The sequence below is a fragment of the Prionailurus viverrinus genome, chromosome B1 (genome assembly GCF_022837055.1).
Source record: "Prionailurus viverrinus isolate Anna chromosome B1, UM_Priviv_1.0, whole genome shotgun sequence".
Taxonomy (NCBI): domain Eukaryota; kingdom Metazoa; phylum Chordata; class Mammalia; order Carnivora; family Felidae; genus Prionailurus; species Prionailurus viverrinus.
In genome coordinates this window covers 123,168,957-123,195,748 of record NC_062564.1, presented here as the reverse complement: position 1 = coordinate 123,195,748, position 26,792 = coordinate 123,168,957, and the positions used below count along the sequence as shown (strand labels likewise).

The 26,792-nt window shown below is 39.4% G+C and overlaps 1 protein-coding gene across 1 annotated transcript in view; it reads left to right on the top strand.

Moving 5' to 3' along the window:
- The first annotated feature begins 919 nt into the window (after positions 1 to 919).
- The window catches only part of METAP1 (methionyl aminopeptidase 1), a 58,353-nt gene continuing 32,480 nt past the window's right edge, over positions 920 to 26,792 (top strand). The window contains exon 1 of the mRNA XM_047855755.1: positions 920 to 1,095. Within this exon, the coding sequence (XP_047711711.1) occupies positions 982 to 1,095 (114 nt within the window). The 5' untranslated portion in view covers positions 920 to 981. The remainder of the gene's footprint in view (positions 1,096 to 26,792) is intronic.

Genomic DNA, 26,792 nt, shown 5'->3' with positions numbered 1-26,792 from the left:
AACACGAAGTTCACAGCGCTTAGCTGATGATCAATAAATATTAGTTCCTCTCCCTTTCCAGTGACAGGAGGTATTTAAGCACAAGTTAGAAAATGGCAGACCTGGGATGTAGTTGAAGAAATTTAGGCAACAAGTTTACATCAGTTGACCTCTAAAGCTCCTTTCAACTCCGGTGCTTCAACATTAGAACAATTCTTCCCTACTCACCTTTCAAACAATCAACTGGGATAATACAAAAAAATCATTGTTTTATTGAATATCTAGTAGTTGTGTCACTATTACTAACATTGTACACTGCGAATGGGGGGGGAGTGTGAAAAAAAATCAGGCACGAGGGAGGCCTGATGCAAATCTCAGCCCATCTTCTGACAGCTCTCTGGCTCCTCTTTTTGTGAATGACTGAGTGGCGGTCTTTAGGCCTCAGAGCAGACACTATCGGTGAGAAACAGTACTTTTAAAGAGAGAATTACTTTCCTTTTCCAAGGAGCTGCCGGGCGAACCAACGCAGAGGAGCGCGGCGCTCTTTCCAACCGCCTGTGAGTGTGGGGGACATTCAGTAAGGCACGGCCGGGGCGCTGTCTCCCTAGGTACAGACAGCGCAAGACGTGAGGGCCTCTCCCTTTGCGCCCTTAGCCGCCGGGCGCCAGGAGGTCGCACTACCCGGGGACAGACGTGGGACCCCGCGGAGCAGGAGGTCTGCGACAGACTCCCTCACAGCCCCCACGTGCACGACTGGCGCCGGGAGGCGGGGGCCACGGGCGGGGGCGGGGCGAAGGCCACGGGGCGGGGCGCCAGTTGCGCGCGCGGGGCGGGGGCGGGGCGCGCAGCGTGGTCTGGGCCGGCCCGGCGCTCCTTCTGCTTCCGCGCCCAGGCCCCGCAGGCCGAGCTCCTCCCCCGGCTCGGCCTCTGTCCCCTCCCCTGCCCTCTCTCCTCCTCCTCCTCCTCTTCCTCAGTGAGGCGCTCCTCCAGCAGCCAGGCAGCATGGCGGCTGTGGAGACGCGGGTGTGCGAGACGGACGGCTGCAGCAGCGAGGCCAAGCTCCAGTGTCCCACCTGCATCAAGCTGGGCATCCAAGGCTCGTACTTCTGCTCCCAGGTAGACGCCTGCTCTCCCACGGCGCCGCCGCCGCTGGCGGACTTCCTTCCCTCTGTGCCTGCCCTCGCGGCCGGTCGGGACGCGCTCCTCCTCTTCCACCCCCCGGGCGCGCCTGCCGCGCTTCCTCCTACCCCCAGCCGCAGCGCCGCCGCCCCCTCCCGCCTCCGGAGAGCCTGGGCCCCTTCGACGCGGGCGCGGTCTGCAGCGGCCATGTGGGCTGGGGGCGGAAGCGGACTTGTCCCGGGTAGCTCGGAGGTCCTAACGCGCCGCGTTTAGGGGCGGGTTCCCGCCGCGCATCTCCTGCCGGTGCTGGGGCTACCAGGTGTGCGGGCTGCCCGAGACAGGTGGGGACGCCCCGGGGAGGGGGCACGCCCCTCTGGCGTGTCTCCACAGCTCCCGGCAGGACTCTGATCGTGGTCACAGGGGGCTGCGGAGCTGGGTGGTCACTCTGGTCCTGGCGGGATTGGAGGTCGGAAGACACCCACTGGGGTTTTGAGGACTGGGTTGCCTGGGGGTGGTGGGGGTCGCAGACAGGAGGGAATGTTAGCTCCAGCCCCACCTGTGTCCTTGTGTTTTACTACCGCTCTTTGACACTTAAGCAACTTTGGACGTGGGGATAGAGAGGGGTCTGTAATTCATTCTTTTGCTTTGGCACCCAAAATTATTAATTTAGAAAACCGTAAGTTAGCGTTACGAGTCACCGTTCTCATTTACTGAATTTCCCACTAAGGGAAAAAGTCAGTTCCATTAAGGGTTATGCTTTAAGGCCGTGGTGTATTTTAGTTAAGTTTTGTGCAGTGGAGCAAACCCAGCACTGAATGGGGTCTTGACAGAAACGTGTGCCGGTGTTTATGTTTACTGAAGAGTACTAGTGTTCCGGTTGCATTGGAACAGAGTATTGGCAGGGTAGCAGTGGTAAGGCTCGTAGTTACAGTCCAGATTTGTTGAAGAGAGACACGTGAAAGTTCAGGTTTAAATTAGTAGCGTCCTGTGGGGAGAAGAGCATGAACAAAGAGTCTGAAGGCCTGGGCAGGGCCCTGTCCTTGCCAATTACAGTGCAGTCTTGAACTAGTCAAGTTACCTAACCTTTCTGAGCTCCCACTGTGCAGAGGGAAAGAAAGGTGATACTTTCACTTACATATTTCACAAGGTTGTTCTGGAGCTCAAATTATCCAGTAAATGGAAATGTTGGTAAAACGTGAAGCACTTTTTTTGGTTTTAGAGGCTGTCAGTGCAGTGCAACACTGCCATATAAAAAATATCAATGAATGGAATAGAAACAAATATATAAGAACAGTAAATACAAGAATATGAATATCTTCAATATAAACTATGTAAACCTAAAGATGTATGTAAAATAAACAAATCCTTCAGGTCACAATACTTGTGCATAAGCCATTATGAGAGATCCTGGCTATATTGTATAGGTCATGTTTTTAGATAGGATATGATCCTTGACCTTGTTAATATCATTTGGAAAAAGTTGCACATGAGAAGAGTTGCTCTTTCTAAAAATAGCATTAGGACTACTCAGCATGCTAAACCTGGTATGAGTCCTTTTGTTTCTTAGAAATAATTTTCAAATTCTCATTTGTTGAAGCCTATGTGGGACCTGGATTTAAAACAAAACAAAACAAAAACCCAATAATTTGCTTTTGGAAATTATGTACCATCTTTGTGTGGAATAATGTGGTTTTCATTGCGTTTAAGATTAGGTGGCATTTTGTAATGCCAAATGAGTTAATGTGTACACACACTTACCTGTTGAGATTTTAGAAAGGTACTGTGAAACTGTATTCATCCAGCATAGGTGATGTTCTCTTAGGCACGGTATTATTCAGTAGAAAGAACATTGGCTCATTAGGGTTTGTGGAAAAATGCCAACACAGTTATGAAAACATGAAACTAGGGCTTCTCCTTGCCACTTCTCTGATCATCTTCACTAGGAGTGGTCTGTCTTCTGTCTGCTTCTCTGGTCGCCAGCCTGGCTGTCTGGCCAGCTTGTGTGGAAACAAGCTGAGAGCAAGACTACAAGAGGCCATAACAGAAGTAAGCCTTTCTTTTCCAGTTACTTCCTCACATCCCCTTCTTTTTTTCCTTTATAATACTTTATACGATCTGTAATTTTCTCATTTATTTTCTTATTTATCTGTTTTTTAATTGGAAGGTGAGTTTCATGAATAAGCTGTCTCGTTCACTGCCCTCTTATTTCTCAACATGATTCTCTGTATGCAGTAGGTGGGCAGTGAGTGTTTGAATCAATCATAAGTGTATCACAGGGCTGCATAGAGAGGCTGCATTTGAATCATGACTTAATCATTTACTAGCCGTGTGACTTTGGGCAAATAATATAGCTTCTTTATTTTCTGTTACATCCTTTTAAAATGGGGCCATTAATAGTACAGGGTTCAGTCTTCAGTAAATACTAAGAGTATGTAAAACATTTTGCACATTGGTAAATTTAATCGATGTTAGGTTTTTTTTAATATGAAATTTATTGTCCAATTGGTTTCCATACAACACTCAGTGTTCATCCCAAAAGGTGCCCTCCTCAATGCCCATCACCCACTTTCCCCTCCCTCCCACCCCCCATCAACCCTCAGTTTATTCTCAGGTTTTTTTTTTTTTTTTAATGTTTATTTCTGAGAGACAAACAGAGCATGAGTGGGGGAGGGGCAGAGAGAGAGGGAGACACAGAATCCAAAGCAGGCTCCAGGCCCTGAGCTGTCAGCACAGAGCCTGACACGGGGCTCGAACTTACAGAATGTGAGATCATGACCTGAGCCGAAGTCGGTTGCTCAACCAACTGAGCCATCCAGGCACCCCTATTTTCAGTTTTTAAGAGTCTCTTGTGGTTTGGCTCCCTCCCTAACTTTTTTTTTTTTTTTCCCCGATGTTAGGTCTTAGTGTTATACTGTGTTTTATGCTTAAGGTAGAAATATATTTATCTGAGATGCTTAAATTTTTTTTAAGTTTATTTATTTTTAGTAATCTCTACACCTAATGTGGGGCTCAAACTTACAACCCTGATATCAAGAGTCACGTGCTCCTCTGACTGAGCCTGCCAGGCACTCATAAGATGCTTAATTTTTTTTGTCTTAAAAATTTTTTTTAATGTTTATCATTTATTTTTAGATAGAGACAGAGATATATAGAGAGAGACAGAGCAAGAGCAGAGGAGGGGCAGAGAGAGAGGGAAACACTGAATCTGAAGCAGGCTCCAGAATCCAAGCTGTCAGCACAGAGCCGGATGAACTGTGAGATCATGACCTGAGCTGAAGTTGGATGCTTAAGTGACTGAGCCACCCAGGCACCTCTAAGATGCTTAATTTTAAGAAAAGTTTTGGTCCTTTAAATGAGTAAAATCTGTTTTACTTGAAAATCAAGCTTTTCAGGAGTTTCTGATGTTTGATTGCATTTCCTTATAGATGCATGTCCATTTTTATTTAATAGTTTATTTTTTATTTTAATTTTTTTATGTTTCTTTATTTTGAGGGGGAGAGAGAGAACACAAGTGGGGAAGGAACAGAGAGAGAGGGAGAGGGAGGGAATCCCAAGCAGGCTGCACAGTGTCACCACAGAGCCCGATGCTGGGCTTAAACCCACAACCCTGTGAAATCATGATAAGAGCCGAAATCCAGAGTTGGATGCCTAACCAACTGAGCCACTGAGGCGCCCCAGTAGTTTAGTAGTTTCAATAGTAGTATAGGAGTTTACTTCTACTTCCTAGGAGTCTGTAAGAATATTTTGAAGATGGAGGCTGTGCTTTACTTATTTTCATTTTCTCTACCTTGTACACTGTAGGCACTTAGTTTATTAACTGAAAGAAGAGAGGTTGATGGGCCTGAGAAGGAAAGCAAAGAGCATTCTTGCCCTTAGTGAATATCAGCCCAGGGCAGATGCTACCTTGTGTGTAGTTAAAGGATCAAGCTGAGAACACATGAGTGATTTCCAATCATTTATAAGATACAATAACTAAAAGATAGTATAGTGTGAGTGGAAAGAGACTGGGTATATAGTCTGACCTAGGGTTGAATCTTTGCTGCTATGTTCTTGGCTAAGTTCTCTCTTAAATTTGTAGTAGAGGGCTAATGGTGTATCCTCTTCATGGAGCTGAGGGGAAGGTGAATAAGAGAGCGTGCAAAGTGCTTAGCACAGTGTTCAGTGAGTGGTTTTATTATGCATATTGCCTCACATCTAATACCCTTACACTTAGTTATGAGGAAAGTTTAAAAATGTTTAGGGGGGCGCCTGGGTGGTGCAGTCGGTTAAGCGGCCGACTTCAGCCAGGTCACGATCTCGCGGTCCGTGAGTTCGAGCCCCGCGTCAGGCTCTGGGCTGATGGCTCGGAGCCTGGAGCCTGTTTCCGATTCTGTGTCTCCCTCTCTCTCTGCCCCTCCCCCGTTCATGCTCTGTCTCTCTCTGTCCCAAAAATAAATAAACGTTGAAAAAAAAAAATAAAAAAAAAAAAAAAAAATAAAAATGTTTAGGAAGAAGTATCATTTGTTTATGAAAAATATTTTTTTAATTATGAAAACAATTTTTAAAAAAATGTTTATTTGAGAGAGAAAGAAAGTGTGTGCATAAGTGGGGGAGGAGAGAGAAAGAGAGAGAGAGAGAGAAAATCTCAAGCAGGCTCTGCAATGCCAGCGTAAAGCCTGACACAGGGCTTGATCTCATGAGCCATGAGATCATGACTTGAGCCGAAATGAAGAGTTGGACATTTAACCAACTGAGACACCCAGGTGCTGTAAAACAATTTTTATTCTCCATAATAGCTATCAAAAAGTAAAATTATAAAATAATGTTATTTACAGTAGCACCCAAAGAAATCAAATAACTAGGGAAAATCTAATAAAAGCAATGAAAGATCTCTACACTAAAAAAAGTATGTACCAGTGCTGAGAGAAATTAAAGAAAAGCTAGAAATGGAGGTATATATAGGTATACCTAATTGTATTGTGGTTGCTTTATTGTGCTTTACAGATACTGTGTTTTTTGTTTAAATTGAACGTTTGTGGCAACCCTGTGTCAAGCAAGTTTCTTGGCCCCATTTAGCTTACTTAGTGTCTCTGTCACATTTTAGTAATTCTCAGAATATTTAGAACCTTATCATCATTATTATTTTATTTAAAATTTTTTAGTTTGAGTATAGTTGACACACAATGTTACATTAGTTTCAGGTGTATAACAGTGATTCAACATCTCTGTACCTTTAGGCTGTGCTTACCACAAATATAGCTACCATCTGTCACTATACGGCACTATTACAATATCACTGACTACGTTTCCTGTGCTGTGCCTTTTATTCCCATGCCTTATTCATTCCATGACTGGGAGCCTGTATCTCCCACTCCCCTTCATCCATTTTGCCTACCCCCCACACATGTGCTCCTGTCTGTTTATGAACATTTTGAACAAAGTCTTGCAGTAGGTTCTTTCAAAGAAGCATTGGCAAAGTCAGGTGATGAACTGGGTCTCCAGGAAGAAAGTTGAGTAGCTGAGCATCTTGTGGGTTGGAGTTGGAAAGGAAGGAAGGAATTGCCCTTCCAACATACAGCATCTTTGAAATGCAACCCTGTCCTCTGAAATTCTTTCTCCTTTTGTATCAAAGTTCCTGATAATGCAGCGTATTTCTGGGACTCATCTTCATCATTGATGGAGATATTACCATATTGTATTTTATAGGGATTATCTTTACATTCCTCACATTATGTCATACCACCCCTAGATAACTACTGTAAGTTAGGTGATTGGGTATAACTATCAGAGCTTCTTATGAAGCTCATCGATCTTATAAAGATCATTGTTGGTTTGCAGACTTTGTGGTGGTCAGTGGGGATCTTTTTTTTTTTTTTTAAGCTTATTTATTTATTTATTTTGAGAGGGACAGAGAGACAGAGAAGCCCAGGCACGCTCTGCGCTGGGCCAGAGTGTCGGACCCACCAGTGTCGGGCTCGAACTCATGAACCATAAGATCATGACTTGAGTCAAAGTCAAGATGCTTAATCGACTGAACCACCCAGATGCCCCAGTGGAGATCTTTTTATTGACATGCTTATATTATAAACAAACGTGTTGGCATTTTGGCATGAGTTATACTTATATTCCAGTAGAACTTATAAAAAGCAAGCCTCTGGGGCACCTGGGTGGCTCAGTCGGTTAAGTGTCTGACTTTGGCTCCTGTCATGATCTCGCAGCTCGTGGGTTCGAGCCCCATGTCGGCCTCTGTGCTGACAGCTCAGAGCCTGGAGCCTGCTTTGGAGTCTGTGTCTCCCTCTCTCTCTGTCCCTCAACTCACACTCTGTCTCTCTCTCAAAAAATAAATAAACTTTTTTTTTTTTTTTTTTTTAAGCAGCATTTGGTAAGTAATCAAAAGTGGAACAAGTCTTTAATGAATTTTTTAGAGATTGAAGGGCTGTTGGTAGTAGGTGTGATCTTAATTGTTCATACAGTTTGTGGATAGATGTTTTAGTCGCTTTTTTTCTTTTTTCTTTCTTTTTTTTTGGTGAGTCTTTTTGACATACAAAAAATTATTTGGCATAGAAAATTTTTAGTTTGGTCTTAGTAAAATTGGCAGGGGTGGCGTGACAGACACATAAGCACATAGCTAAGCGCATGCTTAGCTCTAGGTGTTAGGAGGGAAAAGCAATGGCATGGTAACTCCTGTATTAATTACTGAGGAATTGTCCTTGGTATTAATAGCAAACCCATTTAGTAGATATAATATAGGCAGGCATACTCTGTAAAGCAACTATTGTGAATCTCTGCGTATCAAAGATTTAATGTAATGGAGTATAAATATAATTACTACCCTTTCTGCTTGATCATGAACCTCTCCTGACCTCACAGTTTCAACATGAAGCATTTGCTTATTCATGCTTGGGCAGGTAGTACTCCTAGCTCAACAATTACACCTTTTTCTTTTGATTTCTTTGATTAGTATCAGTCTTGTGTGTGGCTTTGAATAAAGAGCAATTCAACACACTCTGTAAGCTGTGTCTTGTCTCAACATGTTTGGCAGCTATAGCTAAACCTGGGAGAGGGACCCTGTAATTCTTCCCCCGAGTTATATATTGCAATATATCTCTTGTAGCACTTGCTATTCGCAATAGCTAAGTTGTGGAAACAACCAGAGTGTCCATGGGTGGGTGAATGGATAAATAAAACGTGGCATATACACATAGTGGAATACCATACAGCCTTATAAAATGAGATTCTGCAGTGTGCCATGACATTATATTAACTGATACAAGCCAGTTAACAGACACTACATGATTCCACTTACATGAGGTATCTAAAATAGTCAAATTCATAGAATCAAAGAATATAATGGTAGCTGCCAGGGGCTGGGAGGAGGGAGAAGTGGAAGGTGCTAATCAGGCATTAAGTTTCAGTCACATACACACACACACACACACACACACACACACACACACCCTCTAGAATAAGCTCTAGAGGTCTGCTATTCAACATTTTACCTACAACGAGGAAAATTATATTGACACTTAAAAAAAAATCCTCTCCTGTTTTTGTCTCCAGTAACTTACCTGTTTTACCATAAAATTCAGTAGGGACTTCTTCCTGATACACTAGAGCTGTGCCATGTCTGTTGGAAAGCATTCTTAAAAACGCTGTTAGCTGGGGTCTGCTAGTGTCCCATTTATCTGGGTCATAGCTCAGGCCTCTAGTGGTTAGGGTAAAAAAGATAAATTGTGACTGTAGCAATTTTCCTTAATAAAGTAAGAGGAGACAGAGACTTCTCCATATTGTAAACCTGTCTTTAATGATTTTCCCTTGATGAAAGGTACAAAAGGGCAGCCTTTTATATCACGTTCCGAAGGCTACTTTGTCTTATCCATCAAGCTATGACGTTAAATCACTCAGTAAAATAGGTAAATGTAAGTGCCATTAGACCTGCCTTGGCTTCCCCCTCCCTCCCTCAAGTGGGACTTGACTTTTGGGTGAAGGGATTTATTTTATTCCTGGTTATTTTGCTAATTGGTACTACTGATAGGTTTGATTATTTGAATACTGATAACTTTGCATTGTTCACTACTAAGCAAATGCAGAGAAAAATATAAATGCAGTTATTGTGTGAATAATTTAGTATTGTTTTTGAATTGAGGTTTTATGTACCTTAAAGTCAGGATCTATATATAAGTATTATCTTTTTTTTTCTTTGCTAAATTGTTTTCGTTAGATTTTGAGTAGAATTAAAAACTACTGGTAAATCATCCATAGAATCTAAAAAGAAAAAAAAAAAGACATGGTAAATGCCTAAGCACTTAAGTTATTAAAAAGAACATTACTAGTAAAACAAGTAAAACCAGAAGGCTCCGATGCTTTCCTCACACAAGAGGTACTACATATCCTGAATTTTGTGTTTATCATTCATTTGCTTTCCCATATGTTTGATTCCTTAGATAATGCATTGTTTACTTTTGATGTTTTTGAAAATTTTGTAAATGAAATCACTGCTAGTATTCTTGTGCAACTTGCTGTCTTCGTTTAACATTAAGGTCTTAAGATTCATTCGTGTTGTGTGTAGCTCTAGCTCATTCATTTTCATTCTCTATGGTATTCCAATGAATTCATATATCATAGTTTATTTCTTTGTTAATGGAAATTTGGGTTGTTCTAAGTTTTTGTTATTGTAAACAGTGCTGCTTTAAATAGTCTTGTACCTAGCTCTTGGTGCCTGTGTGCAAGAGTTTCTCCTGGGTATATACCCAGGAGAAAAATTCTTGAGTCATAGGATACGTATGTGTTTAGCTTTATTTTGATGGTGCCAAATTGTTTTTCAATGCGCTTGTACTTCTACTCCCATCATCCAAAACTTTATATTGTTCTATATCCTAGCTAGGACTTGAGATTAACAGACATGTTGATTTTTGTCAATCTGGTCTTTTGTGTTACTTCTGAATAACAACATTCATTGGGTTATTTGTATGTTTGTAAACCTGAAAAAATTTAACTGTCCTCAGGGACTTAATAGTTACTTGTACAAACAGGAAGTACTTTAAAAAAGACAAGTGATTGAATCATTGTGTTGTGCACATGAAACTAATATTATATACAAGTATACTTCTCTTAAGAAAAATAACAAGGAGGGGCCCCCCGGGTGGCTCAGTTGGTTAAGCATCCATCTCTTTGTTTTGGCTCACGTCATGATCTCATGGTTCATGGGTTCAAGCCCCACATCGAGCTCTGTGCTGACAGCACGGAGCCTGCTTGGGATTCTGTCTCCCTCTTTCTCTGCCCCTCCCCTGCTCACTCTCTGTCACTCTCAAAAATAAATAAATAAACATTAAAAAAAGTTTTTTTTTTTTTTAAAGAAAAAATAACAAGGAGGTGCTAAGTGAAAGTTAGAGACAAATAATTATATTTTCCTTTATTTTACAATTTTATTAAGTTCCCTAGTTTTTTATTTTGAACAGTTTCAAACCATAGAAAAATTTAAAGATGAATATTATAACTAATTGCAGTATACTCATCACGTAAATTAATGTTGTGCCTTGCTTGCTTTGTGTCTGCTTGTGTGTATATTGCATTTTTGTATGTATTTGTTGAAACATTTGAGAATAAGTCACAGACAACATGACACCACAGCCATTAAATATTCAGCATGCGTTCTCTAACCACAAGGACGTTTTTCTTTCTTAACTACAGTGCCATGATTACATTTAAGAAAATTGACAAGGATTCCCTAATGTCGTCTAATAGTCAAGCCTGTTCATATTTCTCAGTTATTTGCTAAGCACGTCTTTAATAGTTGTATGTTTTGCTTTTTGTTATTTTTGGGATCAAAATCCTGTCAAAGCTCACAGATAGCATTTGATTGTCCTCTCAGCCTCTTTTAATTTGGAAGAGTTCTCTCATCTTTATTTCATGATGCTGACTTTTATAGAGACTAGTCAGTTGTCTTATAGAGTGTCACACATTCTTGATTTTTTGATTATTTCCTTATAGTGTCCTTAAGTTGTTCTTTCATCCCCTGTATTTTCCTTAAGCCAGATATTAGGTCCAGAGGCCTAATTGGAATATGTCAAGATTCCCTTGAAAAGACTCCTGGGTGATGCTGTGTGCCTTGTATTGTATCACATCAGGAGGCACAGAACACCTGGTTGTCCCACCACTAAACTTGATCTCTTTGTTAAAGTGCTACCAGATCACCACTGTAAACACATTTTTCACTTAGCAATGACTGTGTAATCTGTGGGGTGATCCTCTGGCACTATGAGAATATGCTTTTTTCAACATGCTTTCTCCTAGTGGTTTTAGTACCCATTAATGATGCTTGTCTGATAATTATTCCAATAGGGGTTGCAAATGGTGATTCCCCTCCCCACTGCATTCTGGCATTTAATAGCTGATTTTTTTTTTTCTTGTAAGGAAGAGTTTATGTTTATCAACTGGCTAATAAATTATGTTCCACCTAAAAACGTACTATAATATTCCTACTAAAAAGACATGTAACGGTAATGCATCGCTCACTTTAAACGATCACAAATGTTTGTTGGAGTTTTCACATTTTTCAGTATAGGGACCTTTGAATTTTTTTCCCCTTCATTAAGCGTTAAAATAAGTTACAGTCCTTACTCTTTTTGATGTTCAAATTGTCTCAGATTCAGTCAGTGGTACCACTTTCAAAGTGACTTCTGTATCTTTTTGACCTTCCTTCATTAGTCTCTGATTGCTTCCTGGCTTTCTGCTACAAGACAAATCAGATTTACCTTGTAATTTCCCTATCCCAGACATAGAATCAGTCCTGTCTCTAAGGAGCTCTTGTTTTTGGTAGGAATGTCTTTAGAAATCCAGATCTGGGTGCTTTAAGTATGTTTCATGCTCCTGGAGTGTCCTTGTCTCTAGGAAAAGGAGTAGTAAGATCTTCGGGAAATTTTGCTGATGACCATATGAGGGACATAAAACCTCTACAGGGCAGTTTTTCTAAAGGAGTACACTAAATAGGTGAAAAAATGCTATAGGTAAGGACAGGTCCTAGAAGACCTCCTGAAGGAGGTGAGTTAAGAACTGGATTTTGATAAATTACAAAAATAAGTGAAAGTGAAAAAGTGAATCAGAAGGTGTGCATTAGGGTGTAGGAGAGGACATTCTTTCCAGGGGAAGGATGAACTTATGGAAGTAGAGATGCAAGTTGAGAAGGTGTTGTGTCATAGCAAATAGAGTAGCTTTACTGTAGTGAAGAGTAGGAGTAGTTAGTAGGGACAGAGACCTTGCTGTTCCCTTAAGTATATTTTTTGAAAATGTAAATATCTTTTGGTTTTCATTGTAAAAAGCAGTACATGATCTTTGCATAAATTTAATAGAAGCATGTAAAGTAAAAAGTCCATCATGATGATACTAGAAGAATGTTAACACTCTGGTTAATTATCTTTCCAGACTTTTATATTTGTATTGCATAGAAGTTAAGAGCATAGATAGTACCTCAAGAGGGCCTGCATTTAAAACCTGGCTTTATGTTTTTTGGACATGTTAATTAATCTGTCTGTGTCTCAGTTTTCTCATCTGTAAAATGGGATGATAATATTACCTACCTCTTAGAGTTGTAGGATTAACAGCATTGATACATGGTAAGTGTCTACATCTGTGCTTGGCGTATAGTACATGCTCAAATGTTAGCTGTTTTTATTTTTTCAAAACAAAAATGAGGTCATTGCTCTTACATAGAGCTATTCAGTTTTAGAACTTAACCTTTTTTTTTTTTTTTTTTTTTTTTTTTTCCCCGTAAATTTATTCTGAAAGAGAGCGTGCATGAGTCAGGGGGAGGGACAGAGAGAGAGGGAGAGAGAATCCCAAACAGGGATTCTGACATGGGGCTTGATGCTATGAACCATGAGATCATGACCTGAGCTGAAATCAAGTCGGTCTTAACTGACTGAGCCACCCAGGTGCCCCTTAACTTTTTTTAAAGTTATGTCTTTTTTTCTTATTGTAAAAAAACCCACAAACGACCACTGTCACCATTTTTAAGTGTACAATTTTGGTAGTGTTAAGTATATCTACTACATTGTTGTTGCGCAGATCTCCAGAAATGTTTCATTTTGCAGAACTGAAACCCATTAAATAACAACTCTCCTTTACTCCCTTCTTCTAGCCTAGCTAACCACCATTGTACTTTCTTTATACATGAATTTGAATATTTTAGATACTTCATACAAGTGGAATCACATAGTATTTGTCCTTTTGTGACTGGCTTATTTCACTTAATATAGTGTCCTTAAGGTTCATCCATGGTGTAGCAAGTGACAGGATTTACTTCCTTTTTATGGCTGCGGAGTGTTCCATTGTGTGTATGTACCACATTTTGTTTGTCTGTTCATCCTTTGGTAGACATTTGGGTTGCTCCCATCTCTTGGCTATTGAGAACAGTGCTGCTGATGAATGTGCTGTCCAAATGTCTCTTTGACCCTGCTTTCAATTCTTTTGGATATATATTCCGAAGAGGGATTGCTGGATCTTTAACTAGTTATATGTTCATTTTTTGAGGAACCATCATACTCTTTTCTATAGCAGCTACATTATCCCAGTATGGTTTACATAGTAGTTTACAGTTCCACCAACAGTACACAAACATCCCAGCTTCTCCAAATCCCTGCCAGTATTTTCAGGTTTTTTTGATAGTAGCTTATCCTAGTGGGTGTGAGATGATATGTCATTGGGTTTTGATTTATATTTCTCTGATGACTAGTGATATTGAGCATCTTTTCAGATGCTTATTGGCCTTTTTATTTATTTTTTTTAAATCATTGTTGGAGAAATGTCTGTTGAAGTCCTTTGCCCATTTTTTAAATCAGGTTATGTGATTTTTTTCTAGTTGGATTGTAGGAGTCTTTGTATATTCTGGATATTCACCCCTTATCAGATACGTGATTTGCATATCTTTTTTACCATTCCATAGGTTGCCTCTTCACCTTTGATTGTGTCCTTTGATGAGCAAAAGTCTTAATGTTTGATGTAGTCCCACTTTATTTTTGCTTGTGTTGCCTTTTCTTTTTGGTGTCACATGCAAGAAATCATTGTATCTAATGTCATGAAGCTTTTCCCCTGAGTTTTATGGTTTTGGGCCTTATGTTTACTTCTTTAACCAATTTTGAGTTAATTTTTATATATGGTGTAAGATAAGGGTCCAACTTCATCTTTTGCATGTGGATCTCTTGTTTTCCTAACACCATTTATTGAAGGGACTGTCCTTTCCGTATTGAGTGGTGTTGGTACTCTAATAAGGTCATTTAACTATATATCTGGGGGTTTATTTCTGGACTCCATTCTATTCCAGTTGTCTCTATATTTGTCTTAATGGCAGTATCACACTGTTTTGATTATTGTAGCTTTGTCGTATGCTGTATGTATGTAGTATGTAGTATGACACTTTGTAGAAGTGTCAGTCTTCTGAGTTGGTTCTTTTTAAAACTACTTGTTTTGGTTGTTTGGGGTCCCTTTAGATTCCATATGAATGTTAGGACGACTCTTCGTTTCTGCAAAATAAGTTTTTGAGATTTTAATAGTGATTTTGTTGAATCTGTAGATTGCTTTGGGTAGTACTGACATCTTAACAGTATTAAGTCTTTCAGTCCATAAACAGGACTGCTTTCCATTTGTATGTGCCTTTAATTTCAGCACTGTTTTGTAATTTTCTGTGTATAAGTCCCTTGCCTTGTTAGATTTATTTCTAGGTATTTTATTCTTTTTGATGTTATAAATGGAATTGTTAATTTCCTTTTCAGATTATCCACTGTTAGTATATAGAAACATTGTTGCATGTTGATTTTGTATCCTTCAGCTTTACTGATTTTGCGTATTAGTTCTAATAGTTTTTCACTTTAGAATCTTTAAGAAGTTTTCTACATATAAGATTATGTCATCTGTGAACTAAGATAATTTTGCTTTTCCTTTCTAGTTGGAAGCCCTTTATTTCTTTTTCTTGCTTAATTGCTCTGGCTAAGAATTCCAATACTATGTTGAATAGCAGTGGTGAGAGTGGGCATCCTTGAGTTATTTCTGGTCTTAGAGGAAAAGCTTTCACTCTTTTTCCATTGACTGTGATGTTAGCTGTTGGCTTTTATTATGTTGAGGTAGTTTCTTCTGTTCCTAACTTAAGTGTTTTTATCATTGAAAGCATGTTGACTCTTGTCAAATGTTTTTCCTGCATCAATTGATAATTACTTTGATTTTTGTCCTTCATTCTGTTAATGTAGTGTTGAATTTTATATACTGATCAGTTGACTTTGTGTGTGTTGAACCATCCTTGCATTCCAGGAACCCATATCATCATGGTGTATAATTTTTTAAATGTGTTGTTGGATTTGGTTTGCTAATGTTTTGTTGAGGATTTTTGCATCAATATATTTTTTATTTTTATTTTTTTAATGTTTTTTATTTATTTTTGAGAGAGACAGAGACAGAATGTGAGTAGGTTGGGGGCAGAGAGAGAGGGAGACACAGAATTGGAAGCAGGCTCCAGGCTCTGAGCTGTCAGCGCAGAGCCCGACGTGGGGCTTGAACTCAGGAGTCGTGAGATCGTGACCTGAGCCGAAGTCGGACGCTCAACCAATTGAGCCACCCAGGCGCCCCTGCATCAATATTAATCAGGGATATTGGTTTGTAGATTTGTTGTGGTGTCTTTTGTCTAGCTTTGGTATCAGGATATCACTGGCTTTGTAGAATGAACGCACTGAGAATTTACCCTCTTTATTGTTAGTTGAGTTTTCTCTCTTTTTTTCTAAGTAGCTAAGGGTTTGTCAATTTTGTTGATCTTTTAAAAAATATTCCACTCTTAGTTGTGTTCATTCTTACCCCCCACCATTGTTTTTTATCTTTTATTAATCTGTTGTAATCTTTATCATTTCCTTTCTTCTGCTAGCTTTAGATTAGGTATGTTCTTTTTTAAAGTTCCCTGAGGTGTAAAGTTAGTGTTATTAATTTGAGATCTTTTTTCCTTTTTAATGTATGAATTTATAGCTATAAACTTCACTTATCCTGCATCCCATAAATTTTGGTATGTTGTGTTTTGTTCTCATTTGTCTCAAGGTATTTGGTAATTTTCTTTGTGTCATTCTCTTTGACCCATTGATTGTTTAGGAGCACATTGTTTAGGGGTGCCTGGATGGTTCAGTTGGTTGAGTGTCCAACTTTGGCTTAGGTCATGATCCTGCGGTTTGAGGGTTCCGCCACATTGGGCTAGCTGCTCTCAGCGTGGAGTGTGCTTTGGATGCTCTGTCTCCCTCTCTTTCTGCCCCTCCCCCACTCATGCTCTGTCTCTCAAAATTAAAAACATTAAAAAAGAGTACATTGTTTAATTTCCACACATTTGTGGATTTTTCCAGTTTTCCTTCTAATTTACTTTTTTTTTTTTAACACTAAAACATTGTAGAATTCTTTGTATGCTTGTAAGTAAGGTTATTTCCATTACTTTTAATAATGATGTAGGATTTATTTGCATGGTTGAATCAGAATTTAAACCATATTATATTGATGGATATCTAAACTCTCTTTAGCTTTTCACAATTATAAACAATACTGCACTGAGCCTTAAATTGCATGTTTGCTTGTTAGGTTATTTTCCTTGGCTAAGTTTTTGGAAGTGGATATTATGATGAGCACTGAGTAATGTATAGAATTGTTGCATCAGTATGTTGTTCACCTGAAACTAATATAACTGTATATCATTTATACTTAAACATATAAATTTTTTGGAGGGAAGTGGAATTACTGGCTCAAATGGTATTTTTCTGTGTGGGAATATATATTTATATGTGTTGTATATTTATATACATGTTATATTTGATACATGTAGCCTTCTTGGTATCAGTTGATCATTCAAGACTCATTAACACTGAATGGTGTGTCTGTTTACTCAGACCTTTATCAACATGAATTGATTTTAGTTTTGAGAGGGCAGAAAAGAACAAGATAATATAGGTTCTTAGGGAGGCAGGAGTAGGTAGGTGTTCACATTAGGAAAACCATTTAATGTTAATTCTAGCAACTACTTGTAGGATGGTTTGTGGTTTGGAATAAGAAAAGATTGGAGAGAGGAGAGGGTTCTGGTAAGGATACCATTTGGGAAGCTGTTTTGGTAATTTGACATGTCAGTAGAGCCTAAAATAGGGTGGGGATATTGGGATTAACTAGATAAGAATGAAATAGGAAAAGACTTGTTCTAGCAGTGAAATGAAAACACAGGTCTCTTAATTCTGTTGGTACTTTATTGCTCTCCAGTGATTCACAATCCTGGAAATAAATAAGAATCCCCTGTGTAGCCTGTCCTCAGAAAAGAAAAGCTTTCCAGGTGTTTCTTTTATGTAGCCAGGATTAAGAACCATACTCTCTCATAGCAGCTCCTAAAACTGGTAGACCTTTGCTGGTGCTAAAGAAAAAATACATTCTCTTGGGGTGAAAACTAAAGGTTGACACAACTAGTTATAAGAGGTAATCAATACACAGTGCTTTGGTGCTGTTAAATAGGTGGAGACTAAAGCAGTGAGACAAAGTGCTCTCAAACAAGCACCAAATAAGTACAGGTGACCTGTTAGGCTTGGCGGTGGGGTGGGGTGTGGTGGACATTTATATAGGGAAGGTAGCATTTGAAATAGACCTGAAGGGATAGGTAAGGCTTCTGAGAACTCAGATGTAAAGGTGAGTGTCAGGAGCACATAGACCAGGTTGTGCAAAGGAAAGGGAAGTGTGTTTGGGGAACTTTAAGTCTAGTTCTAGTTAGGTCATTGGTACATTTCTCAGAGATGAGCAGGGAAAGATTGCCAACTTAAGCATTCAGAGGTTGATTTTTTAGGAAATGGGCAGTCACTCGGGGCTTTGGGTGGTCCTTGGCTGATAATGAATGGGAGAAGAGAAAGAGGGAGATTGTGGTTTAGGGAAGGAACACTGTTCAGTCATCAAGAGTTACTAGGAGATGTGAGAATGTTCTTGACGTCCTCAGTGATTTTTGAAGGTCATGACCAGGTTGCTTCATGGCCTCAGCAAGTAAGGGGAAGGTGGGTGCACTTATACAGGTGAGAGGTGTTTCTTAGGAATATTTTCTTGAATCTTCAGATATCTTGAAATACAAGCCTTTAGCTAATTAAGCTGTTTCATGAGATAGTTCCCCAGTTTATTTAATGAGAATAATCCTATTAGTCCTCTTATTAAAAAATTGGGATTTGATGTAAGTTTCATGAACTAAATATAAAGCACTCTGAAATCCTTTGAGGAAAGTAGAAGGCTATTTGGTGGAGAGCTACTTTTCAGTGAATGTGTGAAATTTCAAAATGTTAGTTGATGATGGCTACATTACAGTTGGGAGAAAAATCGATGTGGGACAGAGTTGATCTCCAGTGCATCATAAGCTTCTTTAGAATACCAAGTAGTCTGAAAAATGTAAAACGTGTTGTGTTTTTCCAGGAGTATGTTCTTGTTGTAAGTGTTCTTTGCTGAAGCAGAGTCAAGCATGATTATTTTTAAATCTTGGTAATTACTGCATAGCTTGTGACTTTTTAAAACAGATATGAAAAAATAATTTTCCATGAATGCTTAAGGGGTATTTTAAATGTTGATCTTTATATATTATTTTGGGTTGTTTTACTTTGCCCACCATGAAGTGAGGATGGAGAAGGATTTTGAAATATGATCCCTTTAAAAAATTTATGCTGCTTTTAGTTTATTCAAAGTTTACCTCAGAATCAAATCAGTGGTACAGATCACAGTGGAATAGATTATTAAGTGAATTGTAGAGGCAGTTAGAAATGTCATTTCCCACTGAGGGACAGATGGTATTTAAAATCAGTTATTATTATCTTCTGTACTCTTGAAGAAAGGTAAGGTTTGAATGGAGCAGAGGAGGGCATCTGATTATTTAAGCTTAATTGCTTTGAAAGATACATTTAGAGTTGGGCACAGGTGGGAGTGGCACCAGCTCCCTGCTCCTGTCTCAGAGAGCTCTTTTTTTTTTTTTAATGTTTATTTTGAGAGAGAGAGAGAGAGAGAGTGCGGGCGCATGTGCGAGTGGTGGGAGGGGCAGAGAGAGGATCCCAAGCAGGCTTTGTGAGGTCAGTGCCAGCTCCGACGAGGGTCTCGAACTCATGAACTTCGAGATCATGACCTGAGTGGAAATTAAGAGTCGGTTGCTTAACCAACTGAGCCATTCAGGTGCCCCATCTTATTTCCCCTTTACTGAGCTGTGGCTTCTTCAGAGCCCTGCCCTGTGAGCTTTGTAGCTGCATAGAAAGAGTGGACCTTGGAACCTGAAAGCCCAACAGCTGTTTGAGCTGGTTCAAGTTATTTAACCCTTTCCTGTTTTAGTTTCCCCATCTGTAAAATGGGAATCTTAATATCCGATTCCTAGGATAAGTGTGAGGTCTGAGTGAGATAATGCATGTAAGGTGCCTGCCACACACACAAAAAAGGCTCTCAACAAATGGTAGTTCCAATCGACAAATGTTGACTGGAGGCTAGACAGGCCTTTATCTCTAATGGACAGTGATCCTCCTAACTCAGCTTGACAGAAACCTTCCTCTATAGATTTTTGCCACCTGGTCCTTTCTGTTCATTAAGATGGCAGGAATTTGTATTTTTGAGACAAGACTCTGAAGCAGAGAAGTTATGACAGCTTCCCTATTACCTGTTGACCAGTAGTAATAAGGGTTGGTATTAATATTGAAATGGTAGTTAGACAGGAAAGGGAAGACAGGGCAGCAAGAAAACCCTGAATTAAGAAATACCAACAATACATACTGAGAGACTTAAAATGCCCACAACTTTGCAAAACAAATACTGTGAAGTTGTATTGTGCAGTATAAAAAGGAATAATCTACCATAGTCAGCTAGTTTATTTCAGGGAGTTAGAAGTCATGAAATAATAGGAAAAGCTATTAATACAGTAATACATCAAATCATTACATCAAATACAAAAAATTGCTTCTATGGATGCTGAAAATGAATTTCATAGGTTTCAGCACGAGTCTCTAATATTTTTAGAGTAGAAATAGAAAAATTATTTCCTGAATGTGAGAAAAAGTGTAAGAGTTCTCCAATTCTTTTCTTCTTTTTCAAAATTGTTTGAGCAATTCTAGTTTGTTTGCATTTTTGTATAAATTTTAGAATTGTACTTTTTTATATCTAAAAGAAAAATCCTGATTGGAATTGGTTAAAACTTATAAATGAATTTGGGGAGAATTGACATCTTTCAGATGTTGAGTTTTCCACTCTGTGCATACAAGATACCTCTCTACTTATTTAGGTCATATTTGATCTCTTATTATTAACTAGTTTTCAGCCTATAGCTGATGTTCACCTTTTGTTGCTTTTATATTACTTAATTTTGGGAGGAGTGGTTTTTAATGGTATTGATCTTGTGTCATTTTCCAGTTATATACTGCCAGTATATAGAAATACAGTGGGTTTTTGTGTGTTGACTCTGTATTTGTAACCCTGATATTTTAGTTCTGGGAGTTTTTTCCTTTGTATTTCTAATTTTTTTTATTTATTTGTATTTTTTTTTTTATTTGAGAGAGAAAGAGCCTGAGCGGGGGGAGAGGGGCAGAAGGAGAGAGGAGAGGAGCGGGGGGGGGGGGGGTGGGGGGGGGGAGAGAAAGAAAATCTTAAGCAGGCTTCATGCTTAGTGTTGAGCTAGAATCAAGAGCTGGACGCTCAACCAACTGAGCCACCCAGGTACTGCTGTATTTTTATGTAGATAATTATGTCATCTTTGAAAGAGGATCCTTCCTTCCCTCCTTCCTTCCTCTCCCTCTCCCTCCCTCTCCCTCTCCCTCCCTCTCCCTCTCCCTCCCTCTCCCTCTCCCTCCCTCTCCCTCTCCCTCTCTCTCCCTCTCCCTCTCTCTCTCTCTCCCTCTTCCTGCCTTCCCTGTCTGTATGCCTTTTATATTTATTTTTCATGCCTTGTTGAATTAAAAAAAAATTTTTTTTATGTTTATTTTTGAAGGATAGAGAGACAGAGTGTGAGTGGGGAGGGGCAGAGAGAGAGAGGAAGACACAGGATCAGAAGGAGGCTCCAGGCTCTGAGCTGTCGGCACAGAGCCCGACGTGGGGCTCGAGCCCACAGACCTTGAGATCATGACCTGAGCTGAAGTCAGACGCTCAACCCACTGAGCCACCCAGGTGCCCCTATGTCAAATAGTTTTTAAAAAAAGTTTTCAAAATTTATTTTGAGAGAAAGACAAAGTGAATGAATGGGGGTAGAGAGAGAATCTCAAGCAGACTGCACTGTCAGCACAGAGCCTGATGTGGGGCTTGAACCCATGAACCATGAGGTCATGACCTGAGCTGAAATCAAGAGTCAGATGCTTAACTGACTGAACCACCCAAGCACCCCAATATATGTCAAATAATTTTAGATTGTATCCTGGAGATTTTGAATATTATGAGATCTTGAGTCTTGTTTAGATCCTATGGAGAATGTTGATATTTTTGTTTTAGCAGGCTATTAATCTGGTTAGATTCAGGCTATGAGTTCTTACCTGCCTTCTGACCCAGTGCTTGGTCTGAGACTTGGATGATGGATTTTTGATTAGTTCTTTTCTCACAAGCATCAGTTTATTGTATTATGGACAACTTTCCGTAAGTTCCCTTTCTGGAACAACTTGCAAGTACTTTCTGGTTCTTTGGGAATTCTCTTTTTTGGTCTTCTGGCCAGTAAGCTGCGGTTTAGTTACCTGCTTTGCTGCACACTTCATGACTGTGCCTGTATCTGTGGCCAAATGGCGAGAGGGCAGAGGCAAAAAAAAAAAAAAAAAAAAAAAAAAAGCAGTAGGGTTTAATCCCACCCTCTCTGCACTGATCAGGGAAGGAAAATGCCCCTTCCTCAGAACTTTGGCTCCTACAAACTCATGTAGTAGATGGCCACCTCAGGATCACTTTGGGGTCTGGGGTGTGAGAGGATAGAAGAGAGAGAAGGTGGATACCCATGCTCTTTGAGCATTAGGAGTTCCCTGTCCTGATTTTTTTTTTTTTTTAATCTTTATTTATTTTTGAGAGAGAGAGAGAGAGAGAGAGACAGCGTATGATCAGGGGAGGAGCAGAGAGAGAGGGAGACACAGAATCTGAAGCAGGCTCCAGGCTCTGAGCCATCAGCACAGAGCCTGACGCGGGGCTCAAACTCACGAACTCTGATTCTTGAACCAAAATTGGAGGATTTCTCCTGGAGCACTCTGTCTTCGTGGCCTGGCTTTCTAAGGGTTGCATAGCTTAGTATTCTGCCAGAGATTGGTCCCAGGTTGTACTCAGACACCTTGAGCCAGTAGGCTGGGTTCTCTGATGGTCTACGTGTTAGGAGCAAGTTTGAACTTTGGGTTGCATCCCCTTCCCCACTGTGCAGCTTCTGTGGGCAGTAATGATGCTAGTCAGATACAAAGCTCACAGTAAGCAATAGCTGCCTAATTGCCATCAGTTTTCACAAGCCAGGAATTTGGGCCAGGGTTGACAACATGTTAAAGATAGATATGTAGGTGCATCATCTTTTCGAAGTTAAAATTTAAATTGCTTGAAAAAGTAAAATGGATGACAATTAGAATTGAGCACTTATTGGCCACACATTTAACCTAATTGTTTTCCCAACATAACAGTTGAGGAAAGTGGAACTGAAGAGATACTAAGATTTTTTTTTTCTCCAGTATCACAGCTTAATAAGTGACCAAGCTAGGATACAAGTCTGTCTGATTTCAAAGTCCATGATTTTAGCCACTGCCCTAACGTTAGTTTTGAAAAGGAATGTTTTACAAAGCCTTGTGGGTTTTGAGTTGTCCCTACTTAGAAACCCTTTATGAATTATGAATTATCCTTAGTAATAAGTAGGCAGTATTTTTTTTAGTATTAAAAAATTAGGTGAATATACTAAATTTTTCGCAACATTTTAAATGCTTCTTTTACCTCTCCTCTCTGATAGTTCTTCCCCTACCCTTTCTTGTTCAGATTGGTACGTACCCCTCCCTCCTGCCCCCATTCAAATTGGTATGTAAACTTCTGTGTTCTCTAAATGAATCAGTTGGGATAGAGATTTTTTTTAACTTACGGAAATGTGTGTCAGCTTCTGTGAGGGTAAAAAAAGATGTTGAGTGATGCAGAAGCGTTTTTGTTCACTTAACCCATTTAGAAAGGTTTTATAAATAGGTTGTATGAGAGTGCCAACTATATAAAGGCAGATTTTTTTTTGTTTTTTTGTTTTTTTAAGTAAGCTATTTGCACAATGAGGGGCTTGAACTCAAGTCACACGCTCTGCCAACTGAGCCAGCCAGGTGCCCCCTAAAGGCAGATCTTACTTTGCAGTTTTGATATGCATGAGTTTTGTTACCATAGTTTAGTTAAACGAAACCAAGTCTCCTAACATCACAGAGTAATTACATAAAGTACACACTTGAGGGCTAATTCTTCAGTCCTAGGAGCACTATGTAAATCACAGGTGTGCATCTTGATTGGTGACCAGTCACTCCCTTCTTTCAAAACCTATGATTGGTCACTGTGCATCCGTCATTCAGTTCTCATCCAGACAGACAGCAAAGCCTGTAGTTGTGGTGCTTTCTTGTTTTTCAGTGAGAACTTCTGTGATATTTTACAAATGTAATTGAAAGAAGGAATCTGTCAACAAAGATGAAAGTGCAGCAAAGAAATGGTAAATGATAATGCTGGAAGTGAAATCTAAATAGAACATAAATGGGGTTGTAGAAAAAGTAGCTGACCATGGGAATGTTGGCATAGCTCACCATTCTAGAAACTCGAGACGAGTAGTCAGAGCACCTCTGTGAGGCCAGCTTGTTGACACAAATGAGGAAACTGGTTGTGCTGAAAAGAATGACAGTGTCTCAGGGGAAACGATAACCAACAAAAACTTTAAAGGAAGTCTCAGAGGTTTTGAAAGTGCAAAGGATAAAATTTGGAAGCTGCTCCACATCTAGAAAGGAGAGGGATAATTTGCCAAGCACAAAAAGATGGCTTACTCCGTTTCATAAGTCATCAGTGGGAAGAAGGCTAAACGTTGTTCAAACTAGTCTTGATGAGTTTTTATTTTTTAATTTTTTAAAATTTTATTTATTTTTTTAAGCAATCTCTGCACACTCAGCATAGGGCTTGAACTCATGACCTGAGATCGACCGACATAGCCAGGCGCCCCTTGCTAAGTTTTTAAATAAAGAAACAAAACACTCTAATTCTCAGTATTACAGTGTACATAAGTGTTACTTTTATTCCTTCACCCCCCAGTTCTCTATATATTTATAACTGACAGAGTTTTTTTAATGTTTTATCAAAAAATTTTAGATTTTTTTTTTTTTTTCAACATTTATTTATTTTTGGGACAGAGAGAGACAGAGCATGAACGCGGGAGGGGCAGAGAGAGAGGGAGACACAGAATCGGAAGCAGGCTCCAGGCTCCGAGCCATCAGCCCAGAGCCTGACGCGGGGCTCGAACTCACGGACCGCGAGATCGTGACCTGGCTGAAGTCGGACGCTTAACCGACTGCGCCACCCAGGCGCCCCTTATCAAAAAATTTTAAAGGTCATGGAACAATTGTAATTTCTTACAATTTCTTACAAGATTCTTTGTATGGTTATAGCTTGCCCTGGTCATTTTTATGGCTGTGTACTACTATGCAAAGCAAGGACTGCCTATATTAAAAACCAGTTCTTAAGACCATTCTTTAGGCTATTATTTAGAAAAAGGGATTTTGATTTTGGGTTTGATGGAGATCAGGGATGCCAGGAATTCAGTCTTTTTCAGGTTATTCCTTGGTTTAAAACTCTTTAATGGCTTTCTGTTATTAGAGTAGACCAGAATCCTTAACCTAATCTGATCCCTAACTATATCTTTAGCTTTTGTCTTCTTCCTCTTTTAACGGCACCATGTATTTTTTCTTTTTAGCCCTTATGACTTAAACTGTGTAATTGTGTAATTAGCCGTGTAATATTTGTCTAGAACAGGCCTATATTGTTCACTCCTGCATGCCTAACACCTTGCAAGTGCTTTGGTCATAATGTGCATTCTGTATTTATATGAATAAATGAGTAGAATTGTGTGCATGAGTTTATATGTGCATGGATTTTTTTTTTCTGTGGAGGGGAATGATTGCTTTCCCAAGATTCTCAAAAGATTCAGTGATCTAAAAAAAGTTAAGTATCACACTAAAGGAATTGATACAGTGGGTATTCAACCTAGATGGTATCATTAGACATAGAAGATGTTTACTTTTTAATTTTAAACTGCATTTGAATGTCTAGACATATATATATATATATATATATATATATATATATGGCAGTGAGCAAGCATTTTAAATTATTACATTGTAGAACATAAAATTCATTTGAAAAATGGTTATCTATATAATAGCATTTAAAAAATCTCTCATAGTTTAATGTAACATATATTACAGTGTGATAGAAGTCCTATTGAGTGGGAGATTACTTGGTTTCATCTCTGTCTCTCTCTCTCTCTCTGTCTCTCTCTTTTTTTAGGAGAGAGCTTTAGCAGAGGAAGGGCAGAGGGAGAGAGGGAATTTTAAGCAGGCTCCATTACCAGCACAGAGCCTGATGCGGGGTTCGATCTCATGACTGCAAGATCATGACTTGAACCAAAATTAAGAGTTGGACACTTAACTGAGAGAGCCACCCATATGCCCCTTGAATTCATCTTCTGTAAAATTATAAATTTCTCCTAGTTTTAAAAGTCTGTGTTTTCTTTCTAAAGTTACCTATTGATTTTTTCATATTGATTTTGATTTTATTGATAAAATATTGATATTGATTTTATTCATACTTTAGAGTTTTTTTTAGCACTATATATGTTTTAAAATATTTTGTATAGAAGCTTAACTCACAATAAAGTAATTTAGATGTTTCTTGATTGGGTTTATGTTTACTGTCTCAACATCATGGAGGCAAAATGTCTGTAATTAATTAAAATAACTTTTTGTAACTTTAAAAAGAAATTTTTTTTTTTAACGTTTTATTTATTTTTGAGACAGAGAGAGACAGAGCATGAACAGGGGAGGGGCAGAGAGAGAGGGAGACACAGAATCGGAAGCAGGCTGCAGGCTCTGAGCCATCAGCCCAGAGCCCGACGCGGGGCTCGAACTCATGGACCACGAGATCGTGACCTGAGCTGAAGTCGGACGCTTAACCGACTGAGCCACCCAGGCGCCCCGACTTTTTGTAACTTTTTAGTTGGTTATTCAAATTATTTCACATACCTAGACAAATGTTTCTAACTTACAAATCCCCTCCCTGCTTTCCTCTATATCCCTTTCTTTCTTTCTTTCTTTCTTTCTTTCTTTCTTTCTTTCTATCTATCTATCTATCTATCTATCTATCTATCTATTTATAATCTCTACACTCAACATGGGGCTCAAACTCATGGCCCTGAGGTCAAGAGTCACATGTTCTTTTTCTGACTGAGCCAGTCCAGTGCCCCCTATTATCCATTTTTTTTTTTTTCTAAGGAAGCTCTACCCCAACTTGGGGCTGGAACTCACAACTCTTTTTTTATTAAATTTTTTTTTTTTCAACGTTTATTTATTTTTGGGACAGAGAGAGACAGAGCATGAACGGGGGAGGGGCAGAGAGAGAGGGAGACACAGAATCGGAAACAGGCTCCAGGCTCCAAGCCATCAGCCCAGAGCCCGACGCGGGGCTCGAACTCATGGACCGCGAGATCGTGACCTGGCTGAAGTCGGATG